General features: G+C 40.1%; 1 protein-coding gene across 3 annotated transcripts in view; it reads left to right on the top strand.

Annotated features, from left to right (window-relative positions):
• LOC113814358 (SUN domain-containing ossification factor) overlaps positions 1–16,183 on the top strand; it is a 118,841-nt gene extending 102,658 nt beyond the window's left edge. For all 3 annotated transcript variants that reach the window (XM_070129558.1, XM_070129559.1, XM_070129560.1), the window contains 9 exons: positions 3,635–5,118; positions 5,526–5,650; positions 5,846–5,941; positions 6,151–6,327; positions 7,317–7,497; positions 7,894–8,900; positions 9,071–9,451; positions 9,596–9,764; positions 10,857–16,183. In XM_070129558.1, the coding sequence (XP_069985659.1) occupies positions 3,635–5,118; positions 5,526–5,650; positions 5,846–5,941; positions 6,151–6,327; positions 7,317–7,497; positions 7,894–8,900; positions 9,071–9,451; positions 9,596–9,764; positions 10,857–12,031 (4,795 nt within the window). In that variant the 3' untranslated portion in view covers positions 12,032–16,183. The remainder of the gene's footprint in view (positions 1–3,634; positions 5,119–5,525; positions 5,651–5,845; positions 5,942–6,150; positions 6,328–7,316; positions 7,498–7,893; positions 8,901–9,070; positions 9,452–9,595; positions 9,765–10,856) is intronic.
• The last annotated feature ends 1,317 nt before the right edge of the window (positions 16,184–17,500 follow it).

Raw genomic sequence — 17,500 nt, 5'->3', positions numbered from 1 at the left:
GAGAGACAGACAGACAAACAGACAGAAAAAAAAAAGATTGACAGATAGACAGACAGAAAAAAAGATTGACAGGTAGACAGACAGACTTTTAAGCTCTAAGATCCCCGATGAGTTGCGCTTTCCACGTCGGCAACAAGCGCGGCGCGGAACTTGGATACCGACTCGCCGGCGTTATAGCCCCCCCCCCCCTCACTCTCTCTCTCTCCCGGAAGCGCGTCTCGGGCGTCCGACGCGCTACGCTGCTCCGGTGACTCGGTCCTTGCGTTGCCGGTTCGATCATTTCGGGCGTGTTTGTGTTGCTGTTGGTGCTGGTGGTTCGTTTGTTTGTTCGTTTGTTTGGGGTTTGTTTGTGGCGTTCGTTGTTTTGGGTTCTTTGTTTTGGGGGGTTTCGTGTTGTGGAAGAGGTTGTGGGGTTCTGAGGGGAAGGAGGGCATCGCGGTGTTGGGGCTGGAGGTTGTTGTCAAGATGACGAGCCAAGGTTGAGCGTGCAACATCGCGGGCGCGCTGTTACGTAATGAGGAAAATGCCGCGGTTATTCTTCGGGCGTAGAAGTTCCGGGCGTAGTTGGGGGATCCCGTGGCAGCTCTCGAAGGCTTTGTTCTCACCTACGGCTTGGGGGATTCAGGGGCTTCGAACCGACGTGGTTTGTTATGGAGGGATTCGCGAATGTCGAGCCTGTTGCACGAAACCTTTTGGTGGACTTATGTACAGGCACGTACACACGCACACACATACATGTATTCGCACGGACACGCGCCCGCGGCCACGCCCACACGCGCAAACACACACACACAGACACACACGAACACACACAGACACAAACAGACACACACACACACACACACACACACACACACACACACACACACACACACACACACACACACACACACACACACACACACACACACACACACACACACAATATAATATATAAATGAATAAATGAAAGAAAATGAAAAAGAAATCCATCTTCTCTGAGTGATAATGAAAAAAAAAACATTCATACAGATAGATTCTTGATAAATTATTTGACTTAGGATTTATATCAGACATTTTGCTCAAACTTTTAATTCTAAAAGAGAGTTTTGAGAAGATGAAACAAAAGTATATTTTCTTTCTTTCTCTCTGTCTTATAACCAGGAATCGAACAGACTCCCCAGTACTTCGTAAAGTATGTATTAGAGCCTTAAGCGTTCTGGAACATTCCTCTCCGTTTAAACTTCGGAGTGCCGATGCATTTCGTAATTAGAACGGTACGGCGGAATAAATGGCGAAGGAGTTAATTTGATTGCATTTTTTCGCTCCATTTACAACGGCTGCCGGATTGTTGTTAGATAAATCGAACGCGTCTCTCTTGTGGCCAGCTAATAAATCATCGTAGACCTCTTCTCCGGCGTCACCGATCTACAGGACACATACACACTCACACACACACACACACACGCACGCACGGGCACATATGCACACACACGCACGCACGCACGGGCACATATACACACACACGCACGCACACATACTTAATTATTCATTCATTTGTAAAGCTAAATATCATGGGAATTAAGGAATCACAGGTGACATGTATAAAGAGTCGAAATCCCCATGTGCGCGCAGGCAACAACCGACCTAATGCTGCGTTCGGAACTGCTCGTCCAGACATCTTGTCCAGGACCAACAGGACAAGTGGGCCGCGTTCGGAACCTCCAAGACCCTTTCTGCCCAGAATGCAACCGGCTCGAATGTAAACATTCACTTTTTATCATACCGGTGTCTTTATTTTACACGCTGCATAGGTTTTGTAACTCCTTTGATGCATATTTAACCTGCAACTGACAAACACAAAAATATCCTTTGATAACACCAATTAATGGTTATAAAATTACCCACCAATATCTTGTGGTTACCTGCAACTGTCAATGTTTACATACAAAACCTTTTGTGACGTCATCTCGTCCTGCTCGGCCACCTTTGCAGGAGGGCGAGTTGGACGAGCTAGACTACTTGTCCGGGACGAGATAGTGGAGGTTCCGAACAGTCAAAACATCTCGCCCAACTGGTCTGGACGAGATAGACGAGCAGTTCCGAACGCACCATAACCGTCAGGAGATCGGGGCTGACGGCGTCGCCCTCCCTTAGAGTAGAAGGACATAACGAGCGAAATATTTGGGGGGAGAGGAGGGGGGGGGAAGGATTACAAAAGCGGTTTCGCAACGCGCCCGATTTCCCGAAGGTTCCGCGGGTCCGATTGGCATACCCTGGCACCTTACCCTGGCCCCACGTGCTTGGCAGGGGGTCGGGGAGTGGTCGTGGCAGTTACGGTAGAGAGATCGCCAAGGCAACGGGAGGGGATCGTCCTGGGGGGGGTCCTCCGTTTTTGTATTGTTTTTGTTTTCTTTTTCTTTTTTCTCTTTTTTTTTCTTCCTCTGTTTCCTCTCATTCTTGTATGTATTTCTATTCTGTTCTTAATTTTGTTTTCTTCATACTCATACATTATTATTATCATTATGTTCATATTTTTCTTTTCTTCTTGTTCTTGTAGTAGTAATTATTATTATCGTTATTACTAAAATAATTGTTCATATTTATATTTTCTTATTATTCCTATAATAGTAATAAAATAACGTCTGAGGGGAAAGGGTATCAGCTGAGGAGAAACGTTAATTATAAACCAATGGCAGCGTCTGTTGGGATACATGGGTATGAGGAGGAAATATTGCCATTTTGTCTGTCGAATTCAGTGTTGATTTGCGGATGGTTTGGTGCGACCCATTTCTAAGACCCTATGAACCCGTTTTGATGGTGATATCGTCGCGGGCTTGAGGGCATTTGAGCGCTCTCTTTCGCCTCGTGTGGATGTCCCCCGTCAGTCCTCGAATTGGGTACGATATTTATAAAAGAAAGAAAAGAAAAAAGAGTAATTGTAAGAACGCGAGGGTTGTTGAAGATGCTGGGATGGGGGGTAAGGGGAAAGGGTACAGAGTTAGGCTTAGCCATGACCTACGCTAAGGGAAGAGCGAAGTGCACCCTCGCGTCCAAGCTCCTCCGTTTTCTGTTCCTCCAGGAGGTCGGTGTTGCCATTTTCGAGCGCTCAGGGTATAGATTTTTTTTCTTTTTTCTTTTTATTTTATCTCAATTTAGTTTTTTTTTTATGTCCGGCATGATAATCTTCAGTTATGATAATGTGATTATTTGTTGCGATTCGATGGGAATGTGCTAGGCCTATTTATGGATGCTGAGATGCTCCGAGGACATGTCCAGTAATTGCTGACGTGTCCACTCCGTCGTAGTAAACATGATCATTTTCTTCTGTGGGTAAAGATTCAGATCGTGCTTGTGGAACAGTCTTGCGGATTTTATCATTTTTGGTTACATCACACTGCATATTTTATTTTCTATCTAACCTTCATCAGTATTTATGTATTTGAATATCGGTATTCAAACATGAATTAAGAGAGGCTTAGGCCCTGCAGTGGAATGAATGGCTGTTGAATAATGATAATGAAAATGATAATGCATGTATCTATTTATTTTGTTTATTTATTTATTTACGTATATATTTGTGTATTTCTGTGTCTGTATGTAACCCGTATGACCCAGGAACAGCATTCTTACCGCTTGTTTCTCTCCCCCCCAGCTTGCCGCCCGTCGCGGGAGGCCTAGAGGTGGAGAAGGAGGTCCTGAGCGCCATCGAGGCCCGGAGTAGCTCGGTGGTCAACGTCACCATCAGCCCCGCGCGGGTCCTCGACGACGGGGTCCACAACGTCCACAGGAAGGTCCTCGCGCAGCACCTAAAGGAAAAGGACGACGACCACGGCAGAAGCGGCGGCGGCGGCGGCAAACTGACGCATTTCTTAGACGCCAAGGAATTCTTCAACAGCATCTCGAGCAAGAACTTCACGCGCATCCACAGCGCCCGGGCCATTCAGCTGGTGGAAGGAGAGGCCAGGGAGAGAGACACTGGGCAGCGGCAAGGAAGTGGAGGAGGAGGAGGAGGAGGAGGTGGGAAGAAGGAGTCGGAAGGAGGGAAGGAGGAGAAAGGGAGAGAAGGAACGAAGCCCAGTGATGTCAAGAGGAAACTAGGGAAAGGGAAAGACCCGGAAGATGTTGAGAGAGGCAAAGCGAAAGAGGAGAAGGAGGGAGGGAAGGAAGAAACCAAAAGTCGCGAAGGAGAAGGACTGAAGGAGAAAGAGAGTGAAAGTGAGGACCAAGGCAAGGAATCGGTGGAGCAGCAGAGCGAAGGTGCGCAGACAGAAGACGACGACGATGGCAAAGGGACCAAAGAAACAAGTAGTAAAAAGGAAGAGGAAGAAGGAGTGAGCGCTGATGCTGACCAGGATAAGGAGGAACCAGAGGAAACGAAGGAGAAGAAGAAGAAAAAGCAGGACAAGAAACCCCTAGACACCCCGACTCCAGTGCCGGAGGAGAGAGCAGAGAGCGATGACAATGAGGACAAGCAAGCGGAAGAGTTTACGGATACCGAACCAGAGGAAAAGGAGAAAAATATCGGCATCGTAGAAGAACCAGAGAAAGCGGACTTGAGTGAGGAGGAGAAGAAAAAGAAGAAACGAAAGGAAGAAGGTCGAGAGCAAGAGAAAGAGAAAGGCCCGGGACCAGAGGAACAAGAAGCAGAAGCAGAAGCAGAGAAAGAGGAACTCCAGGACGCTGTGAGTGACAAGAAAGCCTCAGAAGAGGAACCCAGTGAAGCGACGGAAGAGAAAGAGAAGACGAAAGACACAGCGGAGGAGCAGAAGGAAGAGCAGAAAGAGGAAATCCCCAAAGAGTCTGCGAAGGAAGAGGAAAGCCAAGACAAAGCCGAAGACGCGAAAGAACCCGAGGGCGAAGAGAAGAAGCAGAAAGAAACAAAAGCTGCCAAAGAAAAGGAGATAGACGAGGAGAAAGGAGAGAGGCCGACGGCCAACATCACAAAGGCGGACAAAGAAACGGGAGAACCGGAGAAGGCGAAGAAGAAGCAGCAAGCAGAATCCGCGAAGATCAAGAAGACGAAAGAGGGAGCAGAAGAGGGGAAAGCGGACAAGAAAGAGGAAGAGAAGAGTCCCGATACCTTGGAGACGTACAGCCAGTTTACGCAGAGGGTCAACGCGGAGAAGAAAAATGACGGTAGGGAAGGTTCTCTCGCTTTACCTTTCGTGGGATTGTGTTTTGGTTTTTTGATTGTGCGGAAGATTGTTTAGTCGTATTTCGAGGGTTGATTTTGTAATTCTTGGACATAGGTGAAATAATAATGATAATAATAATAATAATAATAATAATAATATATATTTTTTTTGCATGTCCCTTCTCTTTTCTCCCCCCCCTTTTCTCTCTCTCTCTCTCTCTCTCTCTCTCTCTCTCTCTCTCTCTCTCTCTCTCTCTCTCTCTCTCTCTCTCTCTCTCTCTCTCTCTCTCTCTCTCTCTCTCTCTCTCACGCTCCTTCCCTATCCCTCTCCCTCTCCTTACTTCTCCCTCCCTCCCTCTCCCTCTCCCACTCTTGACGTAGTTTATTAACACCGAATTCCCTTCCGCAGTGAACGCAAACGGCCACAGTGGCAATGGTCACAAGGGGCCGAAAGTGAAGAGCAAAAATTACGCATCACCCGACTGTGGCTCGAAACTGATGTCAGCCAATCCCGAAGCCACACACGCGTCGAAGGTGAGTGTGTGTGTTGATTAGATCCTAAGATTTGATTGAGATTAGAAAAGAAAAGAAGAAAAATGAGAAATACTCGTTGCGCATTTTTTGAATGTGTGATTTGTCGTTCCATTTTTTTTTCTTCTTTTTTACGTTGTGGAAGCTTAACGTCAAGTGGAATGGCCTGTGATAATTTGTTTTCTCTCCTTCCCGCAGGTGATCCATTCAAACAGGGATGAGTATATGTTGAACAAGTGCAGGGACAAGATTTGGTTCATTATTGAACTCTGCGAGAGCATCCGACCACAAAAGGTGAGCCTTTTTAGGTTCCGTTTATTGTTTTTGATTTGTTATTGTTTTATTGTTCTATTTTAGTGTGAGTGTAGCGCGCACGTTTAAAGGGCATTGAAATTAACCTAGAAGAAGATGGACGTAAGTGATTGTATTATAATTAAGACCTCATCCTCGCCATTTTGCCACACGCAATTAATGCCTTTCTCCCCCCTCTCTTCATTCCACAGTTTGACATTGCCAATTTTGAACTCTTCAGTAATTTACCGAAGGAAATCCAGGTATCGGGAAGTCATCGCTATCCATCACGGGATTGGTCTTCTCTGGGGCGGTTCACGGCGCAGGAGGGCAACCGCGGCGTCCAGTCCTTCCACGTGGACACCGAAGACTTTTACAAATACGTCAAGGTAATGATGGCAGGGAGTGGGGTCCGAGGGGATCCTAAGGGGTCCTGGGGGTGGGGGTGGAGTCCAAGGGGGGTCTTGAGGGTAGGGATAGGGTAGAGAAGGGGAGGGATTTTTGAAGGGAGGAGGGGATACAAGAGTAATTAGTGTTTGTTATTTTGCAGGGGCAGATTTTTTTTTCTATATTTCTTTGGTTTGGTGTAAGTGAAGTAGGAAGAGTGTGGTTACATAGTGTAGAAGCTTTTTTCATTATTATGTTTTCTTCACTTTTTTCTTTTTAAAAGTTGTCCATAGAGCATAGGGTGGGGCATATATACAGTGCCCTATGATTGTTGTAGCATCATTACAGTATTAATATCTCTGTGTTTTCCTTAGTCTTTGTTTTGCTTTTTTCCCCTACACTAATCCACCTGTCTGTCTTTTTTCACCCTTATTTCCTAGGTGGTGATATATAGTATCACAAACAGCATCAGCACACAGACACACAAACCAGCATCCGAGACACTCCCTCAGCATGTCTTCAAACAATGAGCCCTGACAGGTTTTCATAGAGGCTCATAGTTTTCTTCCCTTTGCTTGCTCTCACTCACTCACTTGTTCTCTTACTCATAAAACCATTTACTTTCTTCTTTGCATCAGGAATCCGATTATACATTTAGTCACTAACTTTTGTGGGGGTCACTCCATTCATTTATTCATTCTCTCTGTCTCCCTTTCTCTCTCTCCTTCTGTTCATCCTTTCTTATTATCCTTCCACTGTTATCTCTTTTTTATCTCCCTCTCCCCCTCTTTCTCTTCCTTGGTTTCTCACATAGTCTTACTTCATGTATGAATGCATTTCTAGTCTATGCATAAATATCTATGTCTCTTTGTGTATTTAGTGTATGTGGCTGTGCTTGTACAGATTTTTCAGATTACTATTTAGGATTGTGTTAATAATTTCACATTATTATATGGATACATATTTATTCATTTATTGCTTTACTTTCCAGGTTGAAGTCTTGAGTCATTATGGTTCAGAATTCTTCTGCCCAATATCTCTTTTTCGCATTTATGGTCTGTCTGAATTTGAAGTCATTGATACAATAGAAGATGTTAGTGAGGACAGTGAAGACAGTGAAGAAACTTTCACGGAAGCAGTGGAGGAAGAAAATTCTGGAAAGAAGCACAAAGGTAACACGATCTCAGAGGTGGAGATCAAAATCCACACCTGATGTTTACCGCAAATGTCTATTTACAGAATCTCTGGTTAGCTAAGAAGGAGGTTAATAAGATAGAGTTACTAGAGGTTGACAGTGGTATAATGTTAGCAGTATCATGTAACAGAATACACACAATAAACAGTGGAAGTGATTGTATTTCAGAGAATATGATTAACATTATAAGATACAAAGCAACATCTTTGGTTCTTTTGTACAATATACATTTATAGGTCTTTGATTCCTTTGTTCAGATTTTTTTATGCCTTTCATTAAATATATTTGTCAGGTAGAGTTGTAACAAAACATTTAAGAATATAAGATGTAAAGTGCACTTTCTCTACTTGTTATTTTTTTTCTTTTGTCACAGATGAAGGAAAGCCAAGTGTGATCCCAGCTGTGCTTAAGAATATGTTTACTGGAGTCTTAGATGTCATCAAGAGAGGGTATAGACCAAGCAGTATCTCAACAGAACCAGATGAGAGATGTTATTCCCTTCACCCCAAGTTTGCAATGGAAAGTGGCATGTGTTCAATGGCTGGAACCCTGAACTACATATTATCTTGCTACAAAATGGAGTATGAGGCCCTCATGTTACAGCCCTTTGTTTCATTTACCGTCAAGAATTCAAGCTTTTGTCGCAGGCTAGCTTCAGTGATGTGTGCAGAGCCTGAGGTCAATGATAGTGTTGTTTATGATACTGTTTGCAATAACAGTTATGTATGTGTTATGTTGTCCCCAAAGCACGTGCTGGCCATGTGCTTTATGCAAGATCCTAGAATAGTTGACAGCCAAACAGCTTGTGATCCCAGTGATACTCATCTGCCTGAAAATTTCTCAACAACCTCTTCAGATATCATGACAACCTCAAAGCAAATACCATCATATGTCAAAAATGCAGTGATCAATACATCCAGCATAACAAGAGCAGATGCCACAGATGCAAACATCAGTAGGCCCTCAGAAGTTCAAGGGCTGAAGCTCATTGAAATAGAAGACGGTCAGGCACCAGCAGAGCAAGACTCGGAGAAATCAGACGAAGCATCCCAGACCCCTTCTCCTGACAGCGGACCAAGTCAGCCCCAGAAGGTAGCTGCTAAAGAACCCAAGGCCAGTGGAAATACTGTTCAGGAGAAGGTGGCAAAGGAGATGGAATCTGACTCCTCTGCTGGGGAAACCCTGGAGCCCGTGGAGGTTGAGGGCTCAGGATTTGGAGAGGTGAACTTGGAGGAGGAAGAGTTTGCCCCTAGTGAGGACCTTGCTACAGTGGCCCCTCCTCCTCCTTCCTCTACCCCACCTCCAGTTGAGCCCAAGCAACTTTCAAGCTCACCAACAAACAAGGAATCCATTGTAGTTCGATTATCTAATAAGATTAAGGTAAATTCTTTTCTTCTTTTATAGTTAGCAGGTTCTTTAGAAATATATTTTAACTCCCTGTAGTGTAATGAAAAATGGCCAGACAGCCAGTTCTCTTCAACATGGGAAATTTATATCTTTTAAAAGCATGTTATTTGGTATTACAGCAAATTAATCACCCATATTTACAGGCTCTGGAATACAACATGTCAATCAGCAGTCAGTACCTTGAGGAGTTGAGCAGGAGGTACAAGCGACAGATGGAGGAAATGCAGAAGCAATTTAATCTCACCATTGCTGCCCTGAATGCCACATCCCGCCAGGCCTATGAGCGGGACCAGGAACACCAGAGGGACATCAAGAGCCTGGAGGAGCAACTTGGGAATGTGAGCAACATCCTGGAAAAGCTTGTGGAAGAAAGAGAAACTCTAGCTCACACAGTAGTGGAGCAACACTTGCTACTCATGGTGGTGGAAGTTGTGGTGCTGTGTGTGGTGTTCACTATTTGCCACAGGAGGAGGATTGCTGATATAAGACAGGAAAATGGAGCTTTAAATGAAAGGAGAGCACAAGTAAGTATAATATTCTATGGCTTCAAAAGAGTTTGATTGGGCTTCTTAGATCATTACATATGTGGCATATATCTTTTGTACTAGTACTATTTCTTGTGTTTATGAGACTATTCCTATTCTTAGTTCATGATATTTCCCAAACAGACCCCAAGTGAAGATCCTGAAAGTCAAATTGGACTTGAGAGCAGAAGATGCAATTTTGAAGACCAGATACCCAGTAGAGTGAGAAGACGGTCAGTAGACAGTATCACCAGGGAGAGAGCATCTCGGCCACGTCGACGAAGGCCCAGTGAAGAGGCACTCAATATATCAGGTGAGTGGATTAAACATATTATAAATCAAATATAGGTTTGCTTTCATAAAGGGGTGGTCACACTAATCTATTCTGTCCAAGGATCCCATTACAGAGTGGGATAATTCCCCAGCTGTGAAGGGAACAGAGATGAAAATCCCTGCTGAGAGTGGCACTGTTGTGTTGGTCTTTCACCCCAGCAAGAGCGGGAAAATGATGCCAAAACAAAAACTGTAGTACCATTACTAGGAAGCTTATTACCTGATTCTCTAAAAAGTGATTATTATATTATGTTCAGTAAATTGTACTGTCGAAATAAGTAATATTATTACGAACAATACCTTACAAAATTTTTAAATATTATCCAGACAAATATTCATTTGATCAAGGAGTGCAAGCACACACCCATAGAGCTCACTTCAGACATATTTGTCCCTGGTGGACAAAGTGAGAGCCATAAATTAATTATGGAATACTATCCACAAAGATCCTGATAGCAGAAAGTTCAAAATAACAATAATGGATGATATTAAGAAATCATATGGCTGGGAAGGCTGTGTCACGATCGATAATTACTAATACTTTACACAATTTCAGTTACAGTAGTTGCTTACTTCCAACTTTAGCTTTATCAGTACATAATTACATCTCTTGTACATTACTGATTACACTAATGGTGATATTTACAGATTTACAGTCTGTTGAAATATGGGGTATTGGTATAGCTGGCATGATTGTATGTATGATAATTAATAAAATGGATAGGTTGGCTTTTCTAAGTTTAGTGTCTTCTTTTTTTAATATTTACAATTAATTAAATATGATTAAATTCAGTATTCATCGAATCCACGACTATCTTTGATGCATAGCTCATTCACAAAATTATTGTAGACACTCTGGTGTTTTTGTTTTGTATTGTATGTAGTGTGACCAATCCTGCTCTGTAACTGCCATACACTCAGCGATGCTGTATTGGGATCCTTTGAAAGACAAGACTTATTAGGATCCTCTGAAAGACAAGATTAGTGTGACCATTGCATAAGATACAACAGTTACTTCCAAGTCAAATATATAAGCACTGTGCCTTCAATTAACACCTGCACCACATTACAGGTACATATCAAGACCTTCTCATCATCGAGCCAGCTATCCCTATCTTGATGGATTCAATGGTAGACCACAAGAAGAAGAGAAAATCGACAAGCGGAACGTTGAAGAGGTCAAAGTCCAATGCTAGCATAGTGGAAAATTCCACCTTATCCTCCAGGAGAGCAAAACGCATAGAGAAGCTAAACAAGTCAAGTGCAGGAGTACTGTTCTGCGGGGACAAAAGTGAGTCATGTTCCACTCCCATCACCCCTCTGTCATCTCCTGACTCACCAGATATTTCTGGGATACCTTATGAACCATTCTATAATGAACAGGACAGTGTGTTTTATGAAATGTTGGAAGAAGGGGACCCTTGCATTCCGAGGCCTTTTATCAGTGAGTTAGAGCCAGGGGGGAAGGTACTAGTTGACACAGAGCCAATAACTTCCAAGAGACATTCTTTACCTTGTTGCACTAACTGTGATAGCCAAAATAAGAAATCTGGTAAACTTTCTAAGTCAATATCTTTATGCAGTGCATCAGAAAGCATAAAGAGTGGGAAGGAGAAGGGCAAAAAGGTTAAAAAGATCAGGAAGACAAAGGATAATAATATAGAAAGTAAGTATTTTAGTTCACAGGGACTTGAGCAAGACAGGCTTAATGATCTTGATGAAGTTTTTTCCATGCCTAATGGAACTTCACATGATTTTCGAAGCCATTCTAATGAATTTTATCCTAATGGACATAGCAGTGTGCACTTCAGTGAAGATACAAAAATAAATGGTGAGCATGGTCACTTTTACACTTACTCTCCAAATAGTATATATGCAGATGGCTATGCAAATGGTATCGATTCTCATACTCCATTATATGTGGGAAAGAACTTTATGTACACAGATCATGATCGGTTACTTATGAGTGAAAGACAAAAGGTCATTCCAAAAGCCAAGACAAAGGTAAAGCTCCGCTCAGATAACTGGGAATGGTACTCATCACAACACCCCGGGGGAAGCAGCAGCGAGACAGTGAGCACATGCAGTGATTCCAGCAACAGGAGTCGGAAATTCAAGAAAGAGGAGGGGCAGGTGGCAGGGGATGTATGCAACACAGAGAAGAAAGTGAAGAAGAAGAAGTCAAAGGTGAGATCGCCAGTTTTAACAAAGGAAGACACTATACCAGAAAGAGACACAGGAACTTGACCAATTAATTGCTGCCAGCGTTGCCATTGTATTGTTCTCCTTGGACAAAGATTACCTTGGTGAGATGCACCGTGGGAATTAAAGAGGATATTTCAACAGGCTACTGACTATTGTTTTTCACATATATATATGTTGTATTTATTTTTAGGCTTCATATTGGGAAGGTAATTTTGTAAGTGTTTCACTTAAGTGTTTGCTCAATGTCTATGGTAATTTTTGTATTTATTAGGTTAACAATGTGAGATAATGATTATTTTGTGAAACTGAAAGAAAATTTTGGTTATATTTTTATTTTTCCTACGTTGTTACGTTTACTGATGTCAGATTATATGTTATTAATTAGCCCATTTCTACTCTTAGCACCAACTATATCACAGAAATATGAGTTGAGAGGTGGTTTGCCTACAATATGTTTTGTTTTGCCTTTGAAACAATGCAGAAGGAACCTAAATACAGATACCCACCACATGGTTGACAGTTCCTGTAGTGTAGCCATGAGTATCCTCAGTCAAGGTAGACAAAGATATGGGATATCTTGTCAGGGACTATGATTCAATACACTTAGGAATCGGAATGCAAGTATTACCCCCTTGCTAGTCATGTCTTAGGATTCGTTTACCTATTGCTGAGATAAAAAAGAAGAAAAAAACACCTAGAAGTATTAGGATTCTCTTCTAAGAAGAATTTTGCACCAGATAGTTTCTCTTTCCCCCTCCCCAATTGTTTTTTTAAGATTAGAATTACAATGTGAAGATGAAGAAGGAGGAGGAGAGAATAGTTACAATATTTGTAGATTGTAGCTTCTTTGTGTATATTGATTTTGTGTCAGTGAGCAAAGGAAGGTATGTGAGTTGATGATGAACATTCCTGATTATATCTGTTGTATTATTAGATAATCAGATAACTATTTTATATGACTTCTCAGATGTTTTAAGATGTTATTTCAATGTAATGTTATTTACTTATTGAACTAAATGACCATAATTTTCTTTGTTACGTCCATGCACCCACTATTTCACAAGCACAGATACACAAGTATGCACAGACACACATATACAAAAACATAAATGAACATACACAGACACATACACATGCACAAACCTAGTGCCCAATGCCAATTAATGCAATGTCCCTTATGAGGTACTGTAAACAGTTAAAAACAGTCATAAGGATAGCTATACAAGGTCCAAAAGTTTTAGCAAAAGTTCTCATGATAGTAAAAGTGTGGACATAGTATTGTAATAAAATAAGTCTGTTAGTACATTGTTATGGTTCTAGTGTTTTATAATCTGTGAATCATCCAAGATTACATATTTAATTTTTTGCCAAGGGACTTTACATGTGTCAGCATCAATGTCTTTATATACTATTTCATGACACACATGTGCCCACTTACCCACACAAACATATATTATCCATAAGCACATGCAATAGTTATAGGAGTTCTACTTGGTACGGAGACAGTTATCAAACTAGCTTTACTGATTTCTGTTGTTTTACCTGTTTTGCAGTCAATTATTTGCTTTGAGGAATTACATAACAATGGAGATCAGTGAGTATTTTATGAAGGAGTGATATCAAGCAATTGCTTCAGCTCTCTAATGCCTACTGACTTACTCTTTGCTTTGTGTGAAGACCTCTTTCTCGTAGGCCAGAATGGCTTGTTAGCAGTGGTGTTGAGCTTACTCAAACAAGCTGCAATCTGGCACAACAAGGCAAGTCATAGATTCTGCTGGATTTAAGATTGCCCATTAGAAATTGCAAAATGATTTACAATTTTTTTGTTTCTAGCTAAAAGGAAGGATTAACTACTAATTCTCACTAGAAAGATGTTGTAGAAACTAGTGCAAAGTGCATTAAAATATTTTTCTTCATTTTTTTTGTTTTGTTTTTGATAATCATAGTTTTTAGTCCTGTTTAAAATATAGTCAAGCATTGAACTTCCCATATCAAATGTTGAAGTAGTATTGTGGATATGTGTCTTGTCTATGATCTAGTGATAAGCTCAATTGTTTTAAAAGTTTTGTTGTAATAATTAAAGATGATTAGATATTAAAACTGTGATAATAATATATAATATATACTGAACCTAGATAACATGCACATAGTACTACTTCCTGACCCATGGAATATTATGGTAGTTGAGATATATTTCAAGATCATTCCACTTCTTCCATTTTTTTTCAAAATCATGTTTACAAATACAAAATGAATGGTGCAAACAGACTAGTGGAATTTATGCCCCAATTTTCTCTTCAGTTTTACCTTTAATTTCTAAAGCTTATTGAGTTGAAGTAAAGCTTATTCATTTCTTTTTAGGCTTTTCAGGTAAATGGAAAAAGACAAATATTTCTGTCAATAACAGACAGTGGTAGTAAATGCAGGTCATTTATCCTTTCTAGAAATTATATATTTCTGGAAGACATTTAGGTGAAAGCCTTTCACTTTTTAAAAATTTGGTGTGAAATCAGAATAGAACAGTTTGAGAATGTGTGACTTTCTGGCATTTGCCAAAGGAACAGACGGCCTGAGGCACTGCTCTGAACAAATTATAAATGGGAACTATTTTTGTCATAAGTTTAGATTTTACTTCCTTTGTATGTTACCTGAGGCAACTGGTTAGTGTACTGCTGGAGGTTTGCATAGATTATGATTTTGGGTTTAAGTCCCTTGCATTATTTTATTTTTCATTTATTAAAGTATACTAATTGAAAAATTGTTTAGCTGTATTGGTAATTAATAAGCCTTTTCATTTCTAAGGACTTGTTTCAAATTTCTTTGTGAAATGTATACTAACAGATACTGTATTTCTTTTTTTCTACTGTGTCAGCCAATCTAGATATTTTGTTGATTTTTAGGATATGCAAGATGCTGTTCATGTTGGTTAAATTGTAGGACTATTTTAATGAAGAATTGCAATGACCAGCTTGAATATCTTCCCATAGTTATTGCCTGTGCGTTGTGAGTTGTGTAATCATCAGAGCTGACATAAAATCTACCCTCCCCCCACCCCTCATATGATAATCGATATGCTATTTTTTCCACAAGCCAAAGGGTGCTTCCTCTTGGTTTCTAGTCACAAGGTAAGTGGGGAGAATAGCATATCATTGCGAGGGGGAAAAAAAAAGCTCTGACCGTACCATTTGTATCTGAAAACCTTGTGATTATTTATATATAAACTGTATATCCATGCATAGAGGTGCATGTCCTCTTCTATGAAACAAGTTTTTAAATGCATACATATCTTTACACATAATTACACACATACCAGTTTTTGTGCATGTAGAGGTGTATGAGTTTGTGTACACAGCATCTGTACATCACTCTTACTGTAAAACAATATTGGCAATGTGAGAAAGATTTAACATGGTATTATACCACAGTAATACCTTTTTTTCAATTATTTATATTGTACTTACAAGAAACTATCTTCAACATGTGTTTATGTAGGATTTAGGTATTAAAGATATCCTCAAAAAGTGGTGCAGAGTTCTGTGGACAAGGAAGAGAAAATGCTACGAGGTGAAAGGCTCTTGTACGGTAACATTAGAGCATTTTTGTGGGTATTGCAATCCTAGAGATAACCTGGTAGTCATGGATAGGAGTGAGCAGCTTCGATTTAGGACATACTTGTTTATACTGTTGAGTACTGTGTATTTTTTCTTTTCTCATTTTCATAAAGCTCTTACAAGCATTCTGAACTGTAAATGTGAGGCACTATATATGTACAGGATGCTGAAAATGTAGGTTAGTGTGTTAGTTCACAAATGTGCTGTATATTTTGTATTTATTAATCAATTAGCATTCATTTCTCTCTTCCTTGATAACTGTAATTAGTTTAAAAAACATTAGAGATTTGGAAGAAGGCAGACGAATTGTAATGTATATTGTAACATATGGCTCATATACCAAAAAATAAATACAGTGAGTTTGCCATTCTTTCCCACCAATTCTTAGTAAACTGTTTTTTCCTTTTTTCCTGATATCTTCCAAGAATGAGGAAGATGTGCTTAGTAAAGAAGCTCAGGGGAAGACCTCAAGTAATAGGGATGGGCAAATGGGTATTGGATTGTATGCTTGAAGTTTTCTACTGAGCTTCTTATTGTCTGTTAAACAGATACGAGGCTGATGAATAAAATTTATGTTATAAAAGACATGATTTATTAACCTATCCTAGGAAATTGGCATGGAATGTTGTTATACATAGCATGAAGGTTCTGTGGTTGGTATCAAAATATACTTTTTGAATTTACCAAAAATACAAAAAATACACACACACAAAAAAAAACAATGGTCAGAATTATAGACAAAAGATTAAAAGTGATAGAGATAAAAATCTAAAAATACAAGTAAATGAATTACTTTAAAATTCCTGTTTACTCTAAACAAATAAAATTTATTACAAACGATTACAGAAGGCAAACCAGAACCAACATTGCAATTCTATTAATTCATGAATGAGTGGCCTGTTACTACCTTTTTGAACAGCCGATGGGCTGAGTGACCTATGACCTCAAAAGGGGGATGCTAGCCTTAAGGAGAATCATCTTGAATCACCACACGCAAGGAAGTATAATAAGCCCGTTACCTTTAGTTAAGGAAAGGATTATCTGAGTCTTAGAACCCATAATCCTGCTGTTAGAAAATGCAAGCAGAGATTTTTCTAAATATATATCATTATTGATATTTTTATTGCCAAATTTTTTTTTTTTTTTTTTATTAATAAGACCCAAAACAATTATCATTATGCATATATTTTTCATTCTTTGTCCTGAATGAAGATAAGCATAAGAAAAAACAGCTTTATTTAACTTTGAATGATAGTGCACAAAATGTCTACCTCAGAAAGATAAAACAATCGGAAGTCTTTATTTTTCACACAAATATGCACAAGCATGCACGCACACACACACACTTACAATAAAATCAGAAAAAAGGACATAGCTGAAGGAAGAGAAAATCAAATACGAAATGAAAGTAAGAATGAATGAATGGTAACATGGTAAAGAAAGAGGGTGAACAGGAGACACATGGCAAGAAAATGCAGGGAAGAGGGAAAAGTAAAACAAGATGAAAAAAATGAAATAGAGAATCAAAACAATGACGAAATGAGAAAACGAAAGGGAAGGAAAGTCGATGAAGAAGCAAAGAGAAAAATCACTCAAGGATTTAAAAGATTTTAAATAAAATAAAATAAAAATTGCAGAGGTATATATCAAACTGTAAACATCTTAGCAAGTATTCATGATAAGCAATCACAGTTTTGACTACCAGGACGAATAGGGTCAGTTACATGGATGACCATCACTTAAAGGAGCCCTTTTAGTACTTCAAACAACTGTACTACTCCCCTGATTTAGCATATAAATTCAAAAGTCAAACACGTTTTTCACTGAAAGTTTGTGATTTATGGGCTATAACTTTTTTCTGACTAATAAAGTATAAAATAAACACGTGTACGTGTATGTG

Source organism: Penaeus vannamei, chromosome 14, assembly GCF_042767895.1.
Source record: "Penaeus vannamei isolate JL-2024 chromosome 14, ASM4276789v1, whole genome shotgun sequence".
Taxonomy (NCBI): Eukaryota; Metazoa; Arthropoda; class Malacostraca; order Decapoda; family Penaeidae; genus Penaeus; species Penaeus vannamei.
This window is presented reverse-complemented; position numbering and strand designations above follow the sequence as displayed.